A 21,357-nucleotide genomic window follows, 5' to 3' on the forward strand; every position below is an offset into this window, starting at 1 on the left:
GTTCTGACCTACCCTGTCACTAATGCAAAATTTTGGTATTATGAAGGCCTAGCTTTTGGAAACAGAGTATTTTTGCACAAAATTCTGACACTGTTTGCTAACGATTATAATCGATTAATCGATCGTTAAGCTAAAGGGTAATCGATAGGTGAAAATCCACGACCGTTTCAGCCCTAATAATTATTGATGTGCTATCATTATCAAAACAGGAAAAATGAAGATATTTCTCCTACACCCTAACAAAAAGACTGCTACAGGCCATCAGAGAGTATACAGTACTGAAAGACGGAGACAGAAAAAAGTGCCGGCACCACATCGTCATAGCAATAGACATGGCAACCACAATAAAATACAGCAGAATCATTTCAGTTGAAAAATTAAGAGTGCTACCACAAAGAGTTCCTTCATGTTTACATGTGTATCAGGAAGTTGTCAAATACAGTACTGCAACAAGTGCAAGTATTTGACGACTCCCTGGTGAGTAATTCTGAGGACAATTTTTCTTCTTTTTTTCAGCTCCAGATAGCTGTATTTTTCTTTGCAAAACATTCCGGAATTGTTGTGTTTGTTGTTCAAGCAAAGGTGAAGGCAGAGGACAGATGAGCCTGGTAAGAGTTTTGCGTGGCACATGAAGACCACACACAGGCAGTGACTTTGCGAGGATCTGAAAACGCACGACGCTGAGTTGAATTTGTGTTATTTCAAATACAGTCGACCTACCCTTATAACGATAACCTCTATAACGATATTACCCTTATAACGATATTTTTCTGGCAAACCAAATCACTCCATTGACTTGTGTATACAATGCCTTACCTCTATAACAATATTGCTATAACGATATTACCCCTATAACGATATAAAATGGGCTGACCAATCGACATTTTCCATTTTCTAACAATATCTAGCAGGGGATATGTAAAGCCCACTATCAAGGTAGGGCAAGCTTCACTTGATAAGTCGCTGGGACATGACGAAGTGCAATGGGGGCACCAGTAGGCACCTTGCTGTGTACACAATGGGCATGTACGTCAGTTTTCTGCTATAAAGATTGTAAAAAATGAACAAAATCTATTCATTATGACGTATGTGTATGAAATGAACCAGTTACCCTTATAACAATATTACCCTTATAACAATATTTCTTGGTTTGACTCAAATATCGTTATAAGGGTAGGTCGACTGTAATTGTTTGTGATCACATGCACAGTACCACTTCGAGCAGAACTGAATCTTATCCACAAGCTTACCGCGTACCGACGGTCAGGCTGCCAACATAACTGAACAAATGATCCCTGCAAGCACCACACGGCAGATGTCCGAGGCCATGTCCCATTGCTGAGTTGTCCATCTCCAAAAAGAATTCCATCTTGGTCTCAATGAATGCTACATGATGTACACAGTCACTGCGACTCGTCGTAGAGTCGTACAGAGTCGTCGTAGTCACGCGATCACTGAAATAAACTAATCGCATACCGGTTATACCCGTACCGGTATGTATTTTTGCATGTGACATGTGCTGAATTTTCGTCAAAAAGCGAAAAAGTGCAAAACAGAAAAAGACGGCAAAAAAGTGAGCCTTTTCTCAGCCAAGCTTGCAAGGTCGCTTTTTTGCATTGCTGTTCGTGAAGGAAGTAACTTCTTTCTCATTCCTCCATCCGTTTTTAGTCAGGCTCCACACGTGATAGAATATGTCTGAGAAGAGGCCAAGCGGAGCTGATGCGGATACGGATTATCCCGCCGCAAAGCGAGAAAGACTCGAGTCGGGTGCGAGTCGATTTGGTGGAGCCGAGATTTCTCTACGATGTCTTATCCCAGCTGAGGTAATTGTGTGGCTTTGATATGTGCAACTCGGTGTGAGGTTTCTTACAGAAACTAATGCTGATCTTTATGCTCTGGGTGCTTTCTGGTGCAGGACGCCGGAGCCGTTATAGGCAAGGTAAGGACTGTTTTGAAGAGCTACAGGATTTGAATTTTCAGTCACATGTCGAGAATTTTGTTCACATTATTCAGGTTTTTGTATTTTCAGAAAAATAATGATTTCAAATGTACTGCGAAAACTGTACTTTAGCTGAACAGTTACATTGAAGTGGTTTGGTCATGTAGCAATGCATCATGACAGCTACTCGCACTATTTCTTGGAGGGCACTACATCTAGGACTTTGTCGCCTGGTCCCCTTCCGTACCTCCCGATACACTGTCCTACTGTCGTGGACATGGAAATCCGGTCTAGCGGCCAAAAGGCGCTGGCCATGCAGCCCTGGACGCGGGACAGTACACATATGCATGTATGCGCTTCAGCGCGCTGGTCGCATCTGATCAACAAAAAAAGACAACAGGTGCACTGCATGCAACTTTCTGTGGGCGCTGGGGGCGCCGGCATTTCCATGTCCACACCAGTAGTTCGGTACTGTGTTTCCTGCGTGTGTTACACGCTTCCCACACATTTCACATGCTGGCGTTCCCGTCAATCCGTGTATCCTCTCATGAATATGTTGCATTTAGCCCTGAACTGACTAAGAGACAGCATGCTCCACTTTAATACTGTTAGAATAAAAGTGGGGCAACGGCCACTTTCATTCTAATGACTGCATGACCATGAAGTAATAGTTCATACTGCAGCTCCTAATATACTACCGGTGATGACACCGTGTAAAGTGTGTTATACACCTGTACCCGTTCATACCGCTGAACAAGCGTGACTCCAGAGTCCTAACCCTGTATGCCAGTTTCACTGCCAAATATTTATAGTCTACCGGCATCTCTGTCGCTGATGGCTTCGGAGCCTTCTCCTTCTTGGTTTTACGTGAGTTTTGGCGAGTTTTCTTTCTCGGTGGTTCCTCTTCTTCCTCGGTGCGATGGCCGGCATGCCAGCCCAATATCCGGAAGGATATGAGGGACAGAAAGTCCGAATCCTCCTTCAATTTTCTGATATGCCGTCCTTGGTCTGGGCGACCGACGCCGTCGAATAGTGCTATCGCCCTTTCGAGACACTGCATAGTTGGCGTTTCTCGTCCCTGGCCTGCTTCCTGGGTGAGGGAGTTGATCTCCTCAATCATTTCCTGTGCCATTCTAGATAAGACAAAAACGCCACGCCAGAAAAGAACCGAGGATTAGTCCACATTGAGTGACGGATCCTGGTCACGGCTCCAAATGTCATGACCTGACCTCAACGGTCAGTCAAAAGCCTGCGTTGCGAACAACACCAAATAGGGCCGCCACGAAGTGTGACCAAGACCCAGAATCCCAAGTGCACAATATATGCACGCCATTACTCAACAGCCCACCAAGAGTTCCATTGCCAAGGACACACCTTGTAGATAGGTCAAGATATGAGAGGATAGAAGAGATAACAGACGAGAAGGCAGTGCCGGAGTGAGAGGACGAATGCAACAAGAACAGGGACTTATATTCGGGAAAGCAGCCAATCAGACAAAAACACACTGTACTCACTAGTCGTAACGGCTAGTCATAAAGGCGGGATAAGGGAAGGCATAGAACGGTAGAAGCTAGTTTCATAATTAATTGCAATACAGTTTCGTAAGAGAGCGCCGCATATAGGCGGGATAAGAGAAGGTGTAGAACGGTAGAAGATAGATTGCAATACAGTTTCAGAATAGAGCGCCAGATTGTTACAGTTTCATAGCAGTTAGCAGCAGCGAATGTGTAAGTGCGTACAGACTATGATTGTAGTTACATGAGCTAATGATGATGTAGTGAGTTAGAGTTACGAGATGCGTGGGTCAACGGCTGGGATTTCCCCTGCTTACATCACCTGTTAACAAGGCTACACCGTTAACATCAAAAGTAGGTTCCCGGGGTCTCTACCAAAATATTTGAGTTAGATACGAGCAACAGGAGTGAAATGGTGGATAGAGATCGATGTCGAGCGTGTGCCCAGCGCTGGTGTGCCTTCCCTGGCTTGCAGCGCTGGGCCAGTGCATCCCGTGGAGCCGAGTGTAGGCTCATCGCGCTCCTCTCGTCAAGGCCTTTCCAGGATGCCCAAGATCGTGGAATTTGTCCAGTGCAAACTAAAGTTACGTCCAATTTAGGTACAGATTTGGTGATCGCGTGGGCTTGCTTATATTTTAATCGGCCAATGAAGGGTTGGAACGTCCGGATAATTTAGAAGTTTTTTCCTGGCATTTTGGGATGGAATTATCAGCATTTTTCCTGTAGTACGATGCACGACCTACGGTGGAAAACAGCTGCTGCCATCACCATGTATGCACAGGAATCCTACACCTCTACCAACGACTTTTACCGACTCCTACCAGCCTCAAACCTGGTTGAGCTGGTAGAGGAAAGTAGACACTACTGTCGAAAAAGGAACTCATCTAGCGAAAATTGCATTGGGTGTTTTGAAAATAGCACGGAGGCTGATACTTCAAAAAAGTACATTATACTGGGTATTGCAGATTGCTCAATGTTGGATAATCTTGTCGTTTGGGGTCCCAGATTAATTTGAGATTTCTCTGGATTCGTGCATGCTCAGTATTTCCATGTGGATACCAAAGGACCGGAGTTCAATACACGCGGCATCAGCAAAATTTTAAGCCATCAAAGTAAATAAGACAAGCTAGTTCGGCATAGCTAATTCGGCATTTGTGTAACTTTATTCATGCAATGTAAAGCGGTGGAGACAATGTGCAATAAAACGATGAAAATAGGAAGCACTAACACAAATGTCGATTCAGCTGGTCGTGTTGATTGCGGTTATCAAATTATTGTCTCCTCGCCATTTGTTCATCAAATAAAGGCTTTATTTATAAAGCCCAGTTTTTTTTCGATCATCAGTATTCTGAATGTTTTACCATGTTGACCAACGATCTTTGCGGGGCTCTCTTTATGGTACGTCGACGTGTACACACCATTGGTTGTTACATTTGGTGTCCTTTGACGATTCTCTCTTTCAGGGCGGCAGTGTGATCAAGCACATGAGAACGGTATGTCAGTCACTTCTCTGCCATTTAGTTTTGCAGTGTGCTGCTTGTGTTCGTTCCTGTACCCTGTCGCAGCAGCGCTTTGCTCCTTACTGTACTGTACTGCGCCACCTGCACCTGCGGCTGTTTGTACTGCTGTATGCCATCTGTTCTTGTTTTTGTGCTCTTTTCTCAGTCTTTTCCTATGTCGCAGCCCTTGGAGGGAGTAGTGGGGGTTAGGGGCAAATAGAGGCTGGTGTCTACATCGTACATGTGATGTACATGTACTCCCTTCCAACCAGTGGTTCTCCAGTGATGTGTGGTGTGTGATGCGTGGTGTGTGATGCGACCCTCAATGAAGATTACCTCCAGTTGAGTATGTACGGTTTGGGAAATATCGTGTGAACTCTTATTTGACTGAAGTTGCATGTCACTCAGAACGACTTGTGCACAGCTTAAGTGCTTCGGAGTACAACTTTGGCGTAAGTTGGTGTATCTGGAAGTATGTATGTAGCCCTCGCTGATGTGTGTAGTACTGTACTGTCTTCCAGTCCTGTAATGGTAACGTGTGGCTTTTATAACTGGCTTCCATGAATATGTACCGGTACATGCACCTGATGCTGTGCTGGCTGGAGCCGACACCCTGCTGTGCTGTGTTGGCTTGTCGTGTTGGTGTTGCTGATGACTAGCATACCATATACCCGTGTCCTTTGTGTTGTATTACGTGTACAGACGATGTGTGTGTGTGTTTCCACCATCCTGCTTAGTCCAGTGCTAGTGGTTTGGCTGCTCAATGCCAGTGCGTTGTGCTGTTGGTGTGTTCAATGTCACTAGCTAGTAGATAGAGCCTGCTATTTGTGTTTGTGTTGCTGATGTCACGTCATTGCTGGCGAGGGTTGTTAGGCTGTTTTCCCCATTTTCCAGAGACTGGTCTCTTGTTGTTCCTGTCCGTACACCGTGGAACCTCAGTGTTGCAAACACCCATACAGACAGTAGGACTATGCAGTAGCACCGCACTCAGTCCCATTCAGAATACCCGGCACACGGCGTTGCCAGCCGGCCGCTTCCACTCTCGTGCAAACTGACGAGAGTGTGGATTGTCGAGGGTTGCATATCACGTTGGCGTTGCATTTGTCCAAGCCCATTGACGCCATTCGAATGAGCTTCCAAGTCTATGAAACTAGCATCACGCGATGCCCTGTGGCTCAAGTCTTTGTCTATCAATAGATGCCAACCAATGACCCGGGCATTGTCACCTAATTGTGTACCAGACTTGCCTTGAATACCAATTTCTTCAGTTCCCTGCTCCATAGTTTTTTTCTTCAATTTTGCGCAAAAACGAAGTTGCAGACAAATATTCGTGCAGTTCACAACGGTGGGTACAGATGCACACAGAGTTTTTGTGTGGTGAAAGTGCCTGTGATACGAGGTTCCACGGTGTTTGCTGTTAGTTTCCAGTTCATCTGATTTCCCGTTGCTCTCTCTCTCCCTTCCATGTGTCTGTCCCTCTCCTACCCCACAGTTAGCCTCAAGTGTTCTCCTACCAGACTCCAATGGGGCCCCCGACCGGTATGTCCCGACCCGTATACCGGTAGCTGTGCAGAACCACACTCACCCGCAGTCAGCTGCTGTACACGTACAGTAGCCTAGGTGTGCAGCGTGACTGACTGCCGCTCGACCTGCCTCTGAATCAGGGCTCCCTGGCATCCTCCCGGCCCTGGCAACCCACCCACCACTGCCACTATAGCGCCTGCTCACTGCTCGCTGCTAGCTCTTATGCACACGCAGTCAGCAGCAGCAGCACCACTACCACTGCCACCTAATCACGATAAGCCATAGTCTGCTGTCTTTGTTTGTGTCAGATCATGACATGCTTCCTGTGCCGTGTGGACACACAAGCTCTCATGATATTTGTTCACTACAGTGGTGATATGTAACCACTACCCCGCTTTCAAATGTCCCCTTTTTAGTCTGATTGTACTGGATGATGGGTAGTGCTCTTCATACATGTTCATTTGCCCCTGTAGCACGTGGCAATGGTATGTGTACAAGACAGACGCTTTTTTCCCGGGCTCAAGAACTTGTCCAGTCACTTTGAGCAGGGATGGAATGGTAGTATGGTAGTATGGTAGTATGGCTGCAGTGCTGGTACATGCACACCTTCTGTTGGGTGCCCTGCCCTTTCAAACTTCACAGATTCCCTTGATACACTGTATGTGGTGGGAATGCTGTATGAAGCCAATGTGATCTGTGTCGCTGATTACTCTTGTTTGTCTGCTTTGTTTGTCTTCTTTCTCTGGCTGCTGGTGCATGCGTCTGTGGATGTGTCGACTCTATGGCCATTGAATTGCAGCGTTCTGACCGTTATCGCCCCGTCCAACGAGCAGATTCTGGACGTGCTGAAGTGTGTTCTTCCTCAGCTTGGACAGGTACGAATCCATACGGCCGCACGTCAGGGTTGTAGCCGGAGTGGCATAGTGTGGTACTGCCACCCCCACCTCCCCCCCCCCCCCTTCTCCTTTCAAAATTTGAAATAGCCGCTGCACAATGCTTGATTCAACTGGTTATTTGCTACAGTTGCGTAAGAAGGTACTAAAAATGGCAAAGAGCCTACATTGCCATGCTGTACAGCATGTGTGGGAATCATTGATGTAGATACAGGTTGGAAAAATGCAACCCCATGACCTAATTTGTACTTGAAATCACATGGTGATCATTGTTGCACTTTTGTTTGCGCCTAAGCAACATAGTTGGTTATGTACAACTCCAGGCATGTTCATTTCAGTGGAGTATTCAAATTAGCGGGAGTCTACCTGTGCATGCAACACAAGACAACCCAGCCACTCCTCTTCGATTCCAGCAGGTCAATTTTACGTAGTGCGGAACCTCTCTAGTGACTGATTGCCTGAGCGTTGGCGTCAGTGTTACTGGAAATACTGTGCGTGCGTGTCTTGTTTGTTTGGCTTGTTGCTTGTAGTCTGCTCGGGCTGATCCCAATATGTCAGCTACGTTCCGGCCAACTCTTCGTGTGCTGCTCATTCAAGATCAAGTTGGAGGCATCATTGGCCGGGGTGGTGAACGCATCAATCAGCTTCGGCAGGTACTTGCAATTTTTGGCGGTTTGCGTTCTGATGCAGTGTGCCAGCTTGAGTGCACAGTTTTGTCCACATACATCTACGGTGCTGCTCAATGAAATCCGGTCGCCTCACTCAAGTTTGCGCCTTGCACCATTTCGCAGCCCAGTGTTCGCAGGTCTAGGGCTGCGCAACGCCCGGCGCGCACTTGAGTGATGTGACTGGATTTCAGTGAGCAGCACTGTAAACACTGCAGTATGCCTTGAAGAATGCATACATGAATGCGTATGAAGAGTCTAATAACTAAAATACATGGTTTCTTATCCAGTGGGATTGTTGTCCCATCCCATTTGCATGTTTGCTGTGGCTTTACACTTTACATTCACGAAGAAACTGTATCCATGTCTCTGTCTCTGCAGTCAACAAACACAACAATTAAAGTGAACCCCGACCCGATGCCCAACTCCACAGAGCGCCTGGCAGCCGTCACCGGTATGTGCAGTGAGAGAGTGTGTGAGTGTGACTGTGAGAGAGTGAGTGAGTACTCTAATTTCAGAAATTTTCGGTGCTCAATATTTTCGGTATGAGGGCAACAGGCTAGGTTAGGTGAACAGAAATTTTCGGTACAGAGAAGCAGTTCCCTATTGGATTATGTGTGTTAGTGTTTGTTCGGTGTATTGAAATTTTAGGTATGAAACAGACGCACCGAAAGTACCGAAAATAAAAGTACACCGAAAATTTGTGAAATTACAGTATGTGCATGTGAGAGAGTGAGGGAGTGAGTGTAGTTAGCTAGCTAGTGAGGGAGTGAGTGCAGCTAGCTAGAGAGTGTGTAGGGGGGGGGGGGGGGGAGAGGGGGAGATGGGTGTGTTGTCAACTTGTGTGTGTGTGTGGGGGGGGGGAGGGGGGGGGGGAGAGGGGGAGATGGGTGTGTTGTCAACTTGTGTGTGTGTGTGGGGGGGGGGGGGGGACTTGTATACTTACTTTGACCACAGGCTTGTGACAGAATTGACCTGCGAGCATAAATCATCATCTATCCGCAGGCAAACTTCTACTGAGAAAGCCTTGTTCTACTTTGTCACTGGCAGGCTGCGCCAGAGCATTATGATTTATGTCTACTAGGGACAAGATGCCTGGCTTGTGTGCTGCACCTGTATTCTGAACACTGTAGTTGTGATCATGTGCATACTCTTTCTATTCATCTACGTGTACAGGTCAGGATGAGGACATTATACATTGTATAACACGGATCATGGAATTCATTGCCGAGGTATGGATTGCTTTCATACTTTGAAACTGATAATGTTGTGGAAGAATTGGCCAAGTACGTGTATCCAAGTACACAAATAACAGTCACCATAGAGACCCAGTACACGGTACACTGTTACACACGTTCAGCAATTTATCTGAGACTTGCTCATCTGACAATCTCCATTTTTGAAGCATCATTTGAAGGTGTTTCATGACTGTGTAACATGTGTGTAGATGTTCTTTAATCATACCAAGCAGTCAATGCTGAACATGACGCATAGTATCACCTTCCTATCTCTGTTTTTTTATTTTATTGTTGTGATAATCCCCCGCATCAGAACTGTTGCTAAACGAACTGCCCATCTTGTTGCTGTGTCATTCCCCGGCACGTTCTCCAGTAAGCGAAGAAGAGTTTAGTTAGCATCACTGCCTATCTCACTGCTGTGTTACTGATAGAAACATATACACTTTAGTGGAGAGCCTGCTTACCGCGTTCAGAACCCGTCACACCGCCCATTCTCTACTGATCGCTCATGTTATTGTGTCTGTGTTGCAATGATGATTAGAACCCATCGAACCAGGCTCATCCGCTGCTATTCGACCCAGCCGTGTCGTATCAAGACCAGGGTTGGACTGGCCGAGGTGGCCGCGGTGGCAGTCGAGGAGGTAGAGGAGGCCGTGGCGGCGGTGGTGCAGGCAGAGGCGTTGGCATTGGCCGTGGTGGCAGTTCCATGGGTCGCGGTGGCGCTGGCGCTGCACGGCCTACGTTCACTCCCGCTCAAGCCTTCTCACCTCTTGGTGGAACCGGTAAGCTATCCTCACTCAGGCATTGCTCAATCAGCATCAACATTTCTTCTCTCTGTTTATGTGAAAAGGGGACTTTTATCCCCTTCATTGTTTTCAGATGCTGGGATGTGTGTGTAGTCAATGTTTAGCTGCACATGTGCTTCCCCTTTAAGGCACAATCTGCTGGGTAATGCCAAGAGTACATAACCCCCCAGAGTGTGCAACTCCCACATACCCTGCTGTCCCGACAGAATTTCAAGTTGACGTCATTATTTATGACGCAATGCTCCTTGCACCAGTGATTTACAACATGTGTACGGGTGTCAACGCATCACACGTTTTTCTTTGCAATAATTTGTACAGGATCGATCGGCTTCGGTCAACCACAGGTTCCGGATTCGTCTGATAATCCGTGTACAGTGCGCATTGCATCATCAAAATGACGTCAACTTGAAATTCTGTCGGGACAGCACCCATAGTGGAGTTGCACACTCTGGGGGGTTATGTACTCTTGGTAATGCCCATTGACGTTGTATAATTTGAATTAGTCTAAGAGGATCAAAGAGCTACAAGTTACCTATAATTTCCACTAACACAACCAGTTACTTTACAATCAGCTCATAAGTACTATATCCATGATCACCTACAGTCAACTTCGCTAATAACTACTGCGGATATAACAACAATTCACGAATAACGACATAATTTCCATGCCCAGTGCAAAGTCCCATCCAACTGTAACACATATAATGAGACTTCGGGTATACCGACACTTCGCGGATAAGGACACTTTTCTGATGCCCCGCCGAGTGTCGTTATAAGCGAAGTTGACTGTATACGATTATTTCCTACATTGCTCTCTCTCTCTCTCTCTCTCTCTCTCTCTCTCTCTCTCTCTCTCTCTGTGTTCTGCACTACTTGTGATGATCCAGCACCTGCTCCTACTGCAGGCGCCCCGTGGCAAACTGGACCGGTCAATCCTCTGCCTGGAGCTCCGTACGGCGCGCCTGTAAGTTACCGGGCGTGTCGCGTTGTCTTCACACGTGTCCTTTCCACGATATTGCCGAGAGAAAGTAACGGCTGCCGGCAAGGACCAACTCGTGACGCCGCCTGTTCCTTATATTCCTTGTGTGATTACAACACTCTTGTATTTCAGCGTGGTAACGAGAGCTAGGGGCGGTGTGATTGGGACGCTAGTCAGCATGATACATCGGGTACTTCAGAACACTGTAGTGTATAGAGTTTAGTTTCCATATCCCTTCTCAGTCGAATAATGAATGCGTCAACGCGCGAAGAGAATTTTTTAATGAGACTGGGTTTGCTTGCGCACACGTATGTTGTGTAAAGATGTGCTACGTATCTCTGGGAGTGCTTTCACTAGGAAAATAGAGGCTGTGTTTTTGTGGTGTTAGAGGCAGGAAGCTATGTTCCTTCACTGTGCTGACTTGTCACCTGTCTGTTTGCTCACTGCTTCCTGGTAATGGCCAACCTCTTGTTTTTATGACTATTGGTTTATTATGTTGTTTTGCTTTGCTTATGTCTTGTTTAGCAGCAAGTGGCCGGAATGGACCGTAAGTTTGCAGATGTACTTCAGCCATTTTTTGTTATCAAGAAAGGGCATAATGATATAATTATATCGCCATTCACTTCTTAATCCGAAACAAATGACACGATGATCCATAGGCAGCATTGCTGTGTACTCGTCGGCCCACATCTCCTGCCGAGAAAACTCTGTCACTTGCTGCCAAGGCTATTGTAACATCTGAAGTGGAGTGCACATCACGTCTACAGCTTGGAGTATCCCGAATCCCGAATGGCCTCACTGAATAACACTCTATATCGTAGTTCCACACATCAAAAGGGGCGTTCGAAGAAACCCAGAAATTACACCCAGACCACATCAGACCAGTCGGTGCATATCTGCAGCAGAAATGTGGGAAGTTTCGAGCTGTTCATTTCGCCAAGAGTACATAAACCAAAGTGTGCAACTCGGGATGGTTCCTGTGGGAGCGTAATTCGTGCACTACGTCATTTCTGACGGCATGGTAAGCCACAGGTACGGTGAAAAGTTGCGTAACCAGTCGCGGTGGTGCAGGTCACTGAGTTTGTCCTGATTTCGGTTTTTTGATACGGATAGCCTGGTGACTTTACTTGTCGGTGGATGTACACAGTTACACAAAACACCGAAATCCTGAAACTGGACGTCTAAAATCAAGCAAACTTGGCTGATTTCCGGGCTATGAAACATTAAAATTTGAGCTGTACGCCGTCGCGGCTTGGCTGACCTCATCAGGGTGACGTAGTGCACGAACTGCGCTGTTTCAGATCTGATATACGCAGTTGCACACTCTGGTTTATGTACTCTTGATTTCGCCATTAGCGGGAATGGAAATATTAATATCCAGATTCACCTCGTGACACAGGCACCATTGCCTTTAGTGGATCCAGCAGGAGACCATGCGTAGGCACATCTTGATCTAATTTTTATCTTTCACGAATATTTACCTCTGTATTCGATGTGTGATTTGAAGAGTAAAAATGCACGTAGAATTCGCAGTCGCCCATCTGAAGCCAGTACCGTATTTTACCGGTTGTAAGTCGACCCAGGTTATAGGTCGACCCCCGTATCCGGAGGTCTCAATTCTGCGTTTTAAAGTTTTCACCCAAAGAAGCACTACTAACCACTCCCTGCTATCAATACATCAACAAATCATGTAAACATTCCTTATTGGAGGTTATAACATCCCAATCCTTGAAAAGACCAATAAACTGGAAAAATGTGTACACATAGTGCACTCGTGCATGCAGTGCAGGTCATTTTTTTGTAAGATTCTGATAGTTCCCGGTTATAAGTCGAATCCCGGTTGTAAGTCGACCCCCACCCTTTCTCCTTCTATTTTAAGTCGTAAAAGGTCGACTTACAACCGGAAAAATACGGTACTTGATTGCTGCGCACCTCCGTCATGTAAACCAGTGAAAATTAGCATGGGCTTATGTTTCTCATGTAAACTGCCCCTAACCGTTGCTTCAAGCTGCGGAGGTCCCTTAGGTGTTTGGTGACTAACTTGTTATTCCTGTGTCATCTGCCGAATACACATTTGGGCCGCTCTACATCCAGATGCACTCTCCTGAAGGAGCGTACATCGAATAGCGTGCATGCTGCACCAAATCTTGTTTCCGGTATTCACGATTCTTGTGCCTTTGTTGTTGCTGCTGCTGCTGTGGCCATTGTTACTGTCTGTAGATACGATAGTCACGGAACAGGTCACCATTCCAGATCAGGTAGGTTGACAACTGGCATAGTGCACGCTCTGGATATTCTGCCATGTTCTGATGGCTTCTTGTACTTGATAATTATTTCGTTGATAGCTTGATCAGTTTCCTTGGTGGTGAAGCCTTATCCCGCCAATCCTGAGTTTCTCATAAACTAAGGATAGCGATGTCAGAGTGCCGTGCCACGTGACCTTCACGCTTGTCGCTGGATTCCCTAGCAACCAGCTGAAATGATGGCACAAAAGCCCAGTGCGGCAGAATGCCAGTCGCGGCCAGTGCGTGCAGTACTTGGGACGCGGGATGTTCAAATGTGCCATGAAGACGTCAGTGACAAGCTTGGTCGTGACTATTGCCACGAAAATAGAAGATGAACTTTCGTATCCGCGTTTGTGGGGGCGCGCTGCGCCTACGGAGCTAGGAGTATGGCCGCCGACAAGTTAGCGTATGTTCAGCGGCCTTTTTCATCTCTTGCGCTGCGTGATACTGGTTTGATTTTAGTTCCATCGTGTTCCCCGTCGTCCAATTTAGTTTTCTGCGAAGTTTCACTGGCGTATCACGCCGCGCACCAGAGTCTCAGTATTTTTCGCCACAGGTACTCCGTTGCTGGACACAACGCAATCATGAGCGCTTCATCCAGCAAAGGGACCGGTGGCGAAGATGTTTTGTCGAGTCTTGGACTCAAGGAGGAGCAGCTATTGCAGGATGAGCCCCTGCCTAGCAGGATCGGAAAAGTCAGTAATGGATTAGTGTTAGAACTGATGAAGTTCAAAGCGGACCACCACCAGGATCTTAAAAAGTTGTGTAGATGGATAGTCCAACTAAGTGGCCACCAATCATCATCATTGTCCCCTCAATCATGTCGGGCAATTAATTCCACTATGCACAGGTAAAGTACCGGCTCGCCAGAAATGCAATAAAATCTCACAAGAAATGAAAACTAACAAAAAAAATTTGTTGACTGTTTCCCACGTTACCGACAGGTTGAAAAACAAGGCAGCTGCACTGGGAAAGAGCAAATCAAGAGTGGATGGTGAGGCAACACTTCAACAGTTTCTGGACGAGCCATACACTCTGCCGACATTAGATGATGATACAGCTAACCCAGATGCTGAGAAAAGTGACGAACAAGAAATCTTCAGCCCTCCCGAACACACAGAGGAAGAAACAGAGGATGTACACACCGAAGACGCACAACTTGCTGCAATGGGCAACCGGATCAGCAAAGCTCACACCAAGCTGCGCAATGTGAAAAAGAAATTACACAGAAGGGAAAAATTGCTGTCTGACAAGAGTGATGAGCTACAAGCTGTCACTGACGCCAGCCAACAGCTACAAGAGTCCGTGACGGAATATGAGCACAAATACAAAGAAGCGGAATCAGAGATTGAGCGGATAACAGACAAGCACACTGAGCTAACGGCACGTCATGCAAAAGCTCAGCGAATGCTGAAATACTACAAGGAGAGTGCTGAAAAGTTACGTGCGTCAGCCAAAGCCAGTGAAGACGAGCCGAAGCAGGCAATGGCCGAGGAGCAGGATGAATTGAAACAGCAGCTGATAGCAACGGATGAGGTTATCAGCGAGCTAGAGGAGCAGCTCGAAGTCTTGCAAGCTGCCAGCTGTGAAGAAATAGAGACATTTTATGATGGTAAATATACAGATGACATGAGGCAATGTTGTATGTCACTACTAGCATTGAATGTCGGAATTAATAATGTAAATCCCGTCATCACCGAAGTGCTCAAGCTGGCTAATAAGCGTCCCGCCAAGCTTCCTAGCTACGGAACACTTCAGCAGATGTATGCAGAGGGCAGAAGTGTTAGTATTGCCCAAATCGGTGAAGTAGCTGCAACAGCCGAGGGTACAACATTACATTATGACGGAACAAGCAAGTTTGGACACAAATACATGGGTTTTCAACTCAGCAGCAGCGAAGGGCAACTCACCATGTCAGTCAGTGACGTCGCTTCTGGCTCGGCAGAGCACACGCTGACATTGTTTAAAGAAGTGATCGGCGAGCTCTCTGCTGTTGGTGAACACACCGGCAGAACAAACGCAGGCGAGAAGCTGCTCTGTTCCCTGCAGAATACTATGACAGACCGTGCTGCAGTCAACGCTAAGTTCAACGAACTCCTCGGCAAGTACCGGCAAGACGTGCTATCGGCAACTGTTCCTGACTGGGACGAGTTATCTGATCAGGAGAAGGCATCGCTCTCCAAGATGAATAATCACTTTTGTGGCCTCCACATGTTGGTGAATCTTGCTGAGCAGTGCAACGCTGTCTTGCGTGAGTACGAGAGCAGCCAGGTGGAGGGAGAAGCTGCAAAGAGTAGTGAAGAGGCTGGAGCCATCCGTCTGATCAGGACTGCATGCAAAGCCTTTGAACGCCATGGCAGTGAGAAGGCAGGACGGATGGTTGACTTCGCTACCTTCTGCGCCAGTCGTGGTATCACCGCTCTGCCGTTAGCCGCGTTCAGAGGCAACAGATTCAATATTTTATTCTTTGATGCTGCAGGTGTGCATTTCCTCAAGGCACTCATGACGGAGTACTGTTCTTTCGCGGAAAAGAACAGGCTGATAGAGGCAGTGGCGAAAGATCTGGACGATCAACGTTATCTGGCCGGATGTCGTGCACTCGGCATTATTGGTAAGATTGTCACCGGTCCGCTGTGGCGATTTCTTGTATCCGCTCGCCCGTTCACTGACGTCTTCACCATCTACCATCAGCTAACGCAGCAGTTAGCAGTTTGGGCGGAGGATGCCTCAGATCTGTTGGATGGTAGCGGCAGGCCATTTCCAGAAGCAGACGTTCACACTGCAACGCCAGTGTTTGACGCCCTTGTTGAACCAGCCAGCAGTGATGCAGAAGTCAAAGAGGTTTCGCAGTTGCTTGCAGCAACATTCCATTCGTATATGGCGCGTGCCTGGTCTGCCTACCTCCCTGGTGGTGATTTAACAACCGCCGACACCGCCAGCATGCGCCATTTGCCAAAAACAAATGTTCTTTCCGAGCATGATTTTGGGCAACTGGACCGATTCTTACGGGAGAAGCCCAATGCCACTACGCTAGCTATTGAGTCCATGATCATGCTCGCCAACAACAAGACAATGAGTTGGCTAGCTGCAAAATCAGAGGCGGACAAAGCAGCCATTCTGAAAGCTGCACGGGCATCAGTGCCCTACCAGAAACAGCTGGCCAAGCAACGCAAACTGGCCATACAGGCACACCGGCAGAAACATCTACAGCAGCAACAGGAGAAGAAGAAACGCCAGCAGGAGAGACAAACACAGCTGGTGCAGTCGTCCACGCTTGCGCTTGCCAAGTACGGTGGGCTGTGGACTACGGAGCTGGACCTTGCCACCAACGTTTCCAAGCTGAACACCCAGCAAGGCAAGAGAGACGCTCTGAAGTGCCAGCTCCGTTTCCGAAAATACGTAATGGCCCAGTACAACAAAGAAAACCAAGCCCGCTTCGCCTTCTCCAAGGACGGAAAACAGCTGGCAATTGAGGAGATGAGCTCCAACTTGCTCGCCCTTATCGCTGCTAGTAGTAGTGCAACAGCTGAGACCACGCCGACAGGATCAGCGGCAGCGGAGGACGAGCTGGAGGAGTTCGAGCTGGAGCCTGAGCCTGAGGCTGAGGAGCCAGCGGAGTTACCGGCACCTCAGTGAACTGTGAGTGAGAGTGCGACAACTCTCCCTTTTGCATTATCTACTCGTCTCGCAGAATCACCAAATCACAACTGCTACTTCGGCTACTCTTCAAACGTCTTCTTCGTGTTCTTGTAGTTCTTCAACAATTTGCAGCAGCAGCAACAACAGCAAAAAAAAACAGTACATGTATACAACAGGTACGCGGTCTTACATTTTCATAATGATTTTGTACAGTGCGCAAAATTATTCATGACCCGCGATCCTGTTGTCAAGACCGATTTTTGTGCCGTGGCGTGGTTCTGGTTTGTGTACAGTGATGCATGGTGTTTTCTGACAATGGCGGCGCCTACTCCGCGCACTCTAAACTGTTATAAGTCCCCTATATTTGCTCCGATTTGCTTCAAACTTTGCCAGTATACTCTACTTGTCTTCAGGAATCGGATGGTATTACAATATTTGCCCGATTCTCAAAACAAAAATTTACCCTGACATCGCTACTAAGGAAGGAACTGGAGCTCTCTTGAGTGCACCCTGCTGTTATGACAACACTGGTAAAAAAATATCGTAAACATGATTTGTATGACAAGTCTCCACCTGACTTCTCTGCCATATCCACGCCAAGACACAGCACAGTACAGTGCAGTACATGCACAAGCATTCCTGAAGTTTAGCCAATGTGGGTGACATCACGTTTTGCCACCCGACTGCTGTGGCATGGCCAATGGCCAGGTCTAATTTTTTCTTCTTTTCTTCTTACCCAGGGGTCTGTGTGTGATGGCACAACTATGTCGCTCATGTGCTGTGTACTATTCTGGTATGGTTATTCTAGTTTGATTTTTCCATTCGTATACGCCTTCCTTTGTTCCCACAATTGTCTTATGCAGCTAGCTGGAGCTATCATTGGACCGAGAGGAAGCCGAGTTTTGAAAGTCAGGTAAGTCTAAAAGGGTCTGTGCAATATAAAGTTACTTTAGGCGACCTGTGTGAACCGTTCCTTCTTCTTTTTTCTGCGAAATCACTTCTGGTCGTTAGCGGTCACACGTTATTCCCGGGAGCGAGTAATTTATAAGGCAAACCTCTTTATTGTTTTTGTGTTTGTGTGCAACCATACGTGCACGTGTGTGTGTGTGTGTGTGTGTGTTTGCGTGCGATCATTCCTGTATGCATACATACTGTTTCTTGCTTGACAGGGAACAAAGTCAGTGCCAGATCAAGATTGAAGAGGCTAAGCCTGATCGTAGTGATCGTGTCATCACCATTGTCGGTACCCATCCTAACGTACAGTATGCGCAGGAACTGCTGCAGGAGAAGTAAGTTTTTCTCTTCATCTTTTCAAACTCCTTGCGTACAATTCCACGTTGTTTTCAGTTTGAAGCAGGCAGGCATAGTGAGAAACGGAGAGTACCAGGTTCAGGTCCTGCTTGGAAGCGGAAGGATTTTTTCCAACCGCCCTACAACCCACAGTGAATTGGGAACCTGCGGCCTGGTATGAAGGAAACATTGATGCAGTGGATGGGATTTTGGTCTTTGGCAAAACTTGGTGGTGAGTCTGATCTACTCACCTCCCACCACCGCTATAGGAGCTGCGCCTTGATCCTTGAGGGATGCTGCAGACTCAGTTTGACTGGGTCCCACACGAAACTTGAATTTTATTTTTGGGGGGGGGGGTTGAAGTTTTTGATATACGGGATGTGATGTTTAATTGTTGTATGCTTTAAAAGCTTTGAGTGTTATTATAACGTACTACCTGTCCTGAAGTTTCCTTTGAGTGTTATTAGAACGTACTACCTGTCCTGAAGTTTCCTTTGAAGCTTGACGATTCTGTCAGTCTTGGTGTGGCGAGTTTCCCTAATGAAATGTACAGTGTAGTCATTAGGGAGACTCAACGACTCGTTTGTTCCATACGAAACAAGTCAATTGGTAAAGTCTGGGCTAGCGTCTCATGAAGATCTCGGGGATTGAATTCGTTTGCATGAGTCCGGGCTGTTTGATTCCTGAGGAACTCCGAGATCGCACTGCCCCGAATAAGGACTACCTCACGGATGTAAAGACAGTGTGCTGCTGCCTCACCCTGTGTGCGTATGTGCGTGCGTGTGCGTGCGTGTCTTTGTGTCTTGCTGTGCAGTGTACGTAACTACTCCAACTACGGTGGTGCCCCCCAATGATCCCATGGCCTCGACAAGCATCAGAATCATCCCAACCATCATCATCATCATCAGCAGCAGCATCATGCCAGGATACTGCCAGCTGTACCAGCGTTACTGCTGCTTGTGCTCCTGCTGCCAGTATCCATCTTCTTTGCTCTATGGACAGCAGTCAGTGGCTTTTCCTCTTCCCAGCTGTGTTCAACGTTGTCTTGAATCCGGGATTTGTTGTGTGCTGTGTGCATGTGCCTGATTCGTCATCTTCAGCATTGTTGTGTGTCTCTGCCTCTAGTGTAGGTCAGCAGCCTACGTGTGTTTGGTGCCATTGGCTGCTTCGAGTGGCCCCTCTGGACATGCCTGTGCTTGACTGATATGATGTACATGTAGTTGACTCAATTCACTGCACGGTGCTCTCTCCTTGCATCGTTCAGGCTTTTACGACTTATCGTCCTTAGTCAGTCCTCGTGTGCTCTCTCTCTCTCTCTCTCTCTCTCTCTCTCTCTCTCTCTCTCTCTCTCTCTCTCTCTCTCTCTCTCTCTCGGCTATTGTGCCACGATGTGCTGGTGCTGCGTGAACCCACTCTCTGATTAGGTGTGCGTGTGTGTGTGTGTGTAAGTGTGTGTGTGTGTGTGTGTGTGTGTGTGTTAGTGTGTGCGTGTGTGCTGCACATAACCATGGTCTTGTTTGTCATTGTTCAGTTTTAGTATGTACAGAGAAATTACTCATTGTTCCTGATTGTGTTCTTTTCTTTTCTGCCATGTGCCGATTTACAAATATCTAGTAGCATGCTCACTGGGTGTTGTTTTCCAATCTTTGCCGAATTTGGCGTGCTTATCTGTCACATGTGCTCATCTCTGTGTGATGCTTACAAGTGCAAGTTCAATTAATTTAGTGTGACCAGTTAAATGTAGTTAGTACTAGTTATGTCTTGCCAGTGGTTGATCGGTCTCTCAAGGCTACGGAGAAATTCTCTCTCTCTCTCTCTCTCTCTCTCTCTCTCTCTCTCTCTCTCTCTCTCTCTCTCTCTCTCTCTCTCTCTCTCTCTCTCTCTCTCTCCACTCTCCCTTTCATAGATGGCTGCACTTCGTGAATGAGTCCGCCTAATATTTGTTTGGGTACAGCTTTGATTCTCATGCCACAAAGTACACGCATTTCGGAGAGGTATGCATCCCCCATACATGCCATCAAGTGTATAATAAGCTCATTTTACTCTTAAAAGTCTTGAATGTTGGTGTGGGTGCGGGCGGGTGTGTGCCCTTCGCTGACGTCAGGGCCAGTACCCTGCCCCTGGGGAAAATCGCGGTTCTGCGGCCGCGTTTTTTCTGCGATTTTTTAAAAGACCGCGTTTTCCGCGATTTTTTAACTTTTTTGTTGCACTACACGTACACACGGTGCACTGTTCAGTCAGCAACGTCTCATCGTGGCGGCTTTGTACTCAAATATGACGAGTGCTTACGCCAGAGACTTGTAACTGATTGATTTCACTACATACTGAAATTTGCCTCATATCAACTGCAAACTTGCCGCATATCAATAATATTCACTGCATATTTACCGCAAATTCACCGCAAACTATGCCATATTATGCCGCGTTTTCCGATTTTTTCCGCGTTTTTCCCCGGGGACAGAGTACTGTTACGGTCTGTAAAGCCCTCTGCAAATGCCCAGTCGCCCACCCCAGCCGGTCCATACTATTTTCGTCTTGATTAAGTCAATAATTATAGTTTTACAAAACAGTCATGAAGCTTGAATGCGTACGAGAACGACTGTGTAAGGCCTACAAACTGCCTATGTCTTATCAGGAGGCTCTGCCAAAGCGATTGACATAATCTTGCATCAAAGAAAAACATCTGTCGAGATTTCCTTTCATTCGATACACGAGTCGTCTTTGTTATCAGTTCGTTTTCCATGTGGTAATGCCGTAGAATCCATCTGATTTTCAAATCATGAAATTCTGCAGTGCCACGATGCCACGCTGTCAGAAAGGAAGGTTATTCACGGAAGCTAGGATTATCCCAGATTTGCCCTCCGGATCTCAGGACAGCTCATATACCATGTAGCATTATGAATTTTTAGTGAATTTGATTTCGCACATAATTATAATAATACATGTAGCACATGTTCAGGACAAAAATAATAAGCTGGGACTTTTAGTTGGATCCTGGTACTCAAACCTTCAATGCTTCATTTCTTTCCTTTTTCTTCACCCCACCTCTCACTCTTTTACTGTGATGTGACAAGCACACAGGTGAA

The 21,357-nt window shown here is 46.9% G+C and overlaps 1 protein-coding gene and 1 long non-coding RNA gene across 3 annotated transcripts; one reads left to right on the forward strand and one right to left on the reverse strand.

The window, feature by feature from the left end:
• The first annotated feature begins 1,561 nt into the window (after positions 1–1,561).
• On the forward strand, positions 1,562–20,028 carry LOC135828163 (heterogeneous nuclear ribonucleoprotein K-like). 2 transcript variants are annotated; one of them, XM_065340623.1, is made up of 15 exons: positions 1,562–1,823; positions 1,916–1,939; positions 4,917–4,946; positions 6,445–6,491; positions 7,276–7,351; positions 7,900–8,022; positions 8,416–8,488; positions 9,211–9,266; positions 9,814–10,054; positions 10,966–11,042; positions 11,586–11,604; positions 13,278–13,315; positions 17,845–17,894; positions 18,151–18,270; positions 19,086–20,028. In XM_065340623.1, the coding sequence occupies exons 1-15, from the start codon at positions 1,692–1,694 to the stop codon at positions 19,123–19,125; spliced, it is 1,146 nt and encodes a 381-aa protein (XP_065196695.1). In that variant the 5' UTR covers positions 1,562–1,691; the 3' UTR covers positions 19,126–20,028. The 2 variants fall into 2 exon arrangements, with proteins under 2 accessions (XP_065196695.1, XP_065196687.1); XM_065340615.1 differs by having other exon boundaries at positions 1,563–1,823; positions 11,583–11,604.
• LOC135828182 (uncharacterized) lies at positions 18,623–18,819 on the reverse strand. Its single transcript, XR_010555582.1, has 2 exons — positions 18,749–18,819; positions 18,623–18,707 (listed from the first exon to the last, which is right to left on the reverse strand). It is a non-coding gene; the product is annotated as an uncharacterized LOC135828182 (long non-coding RNA).
• Positions 20,029–21,357: the final 1,329 nt, after the last annotated feature.

The sequence above is a fragment of the Sycon ciliatum genome, chromosome 1, assembly GCF_964019385.1.
Source record: "Sycon ciliatum chromosome 1, ocSycCili1.1, whole genome shotgun sequence".
Lineage (NCBI taxonomy): Eukaryota > Metazoa > Porifera > Calcarea > Leucosolenida > Sycettidae > Sycon > Sycon ciliatum.

Bases quoted from the DNA above. Each gene is read 5' to 3' on its own strand.
- LOC135828163 (XM_065340615.1), top strand. From the start codon at position 1,692: ATGTCTGAGAAGAGGCCAAGCGGAGCTGATGCGGATACGGATTATCCC. The intron at 7,352-7,899 runs GTACGAATCCAT...TGTTGCTTGTAG, and splicing joins TTCTTCCTCAGCTTGGACAG to TCTGCTCGGGCTGATCCCAA. The intron at 11,043-11,582 runs GTAAGTTACCGG...TGTCTTGTTTAG, and splicing joins GAGCTCCGTACGGCGCGCCT to CAGCAAGTGGCCGGAATGGA.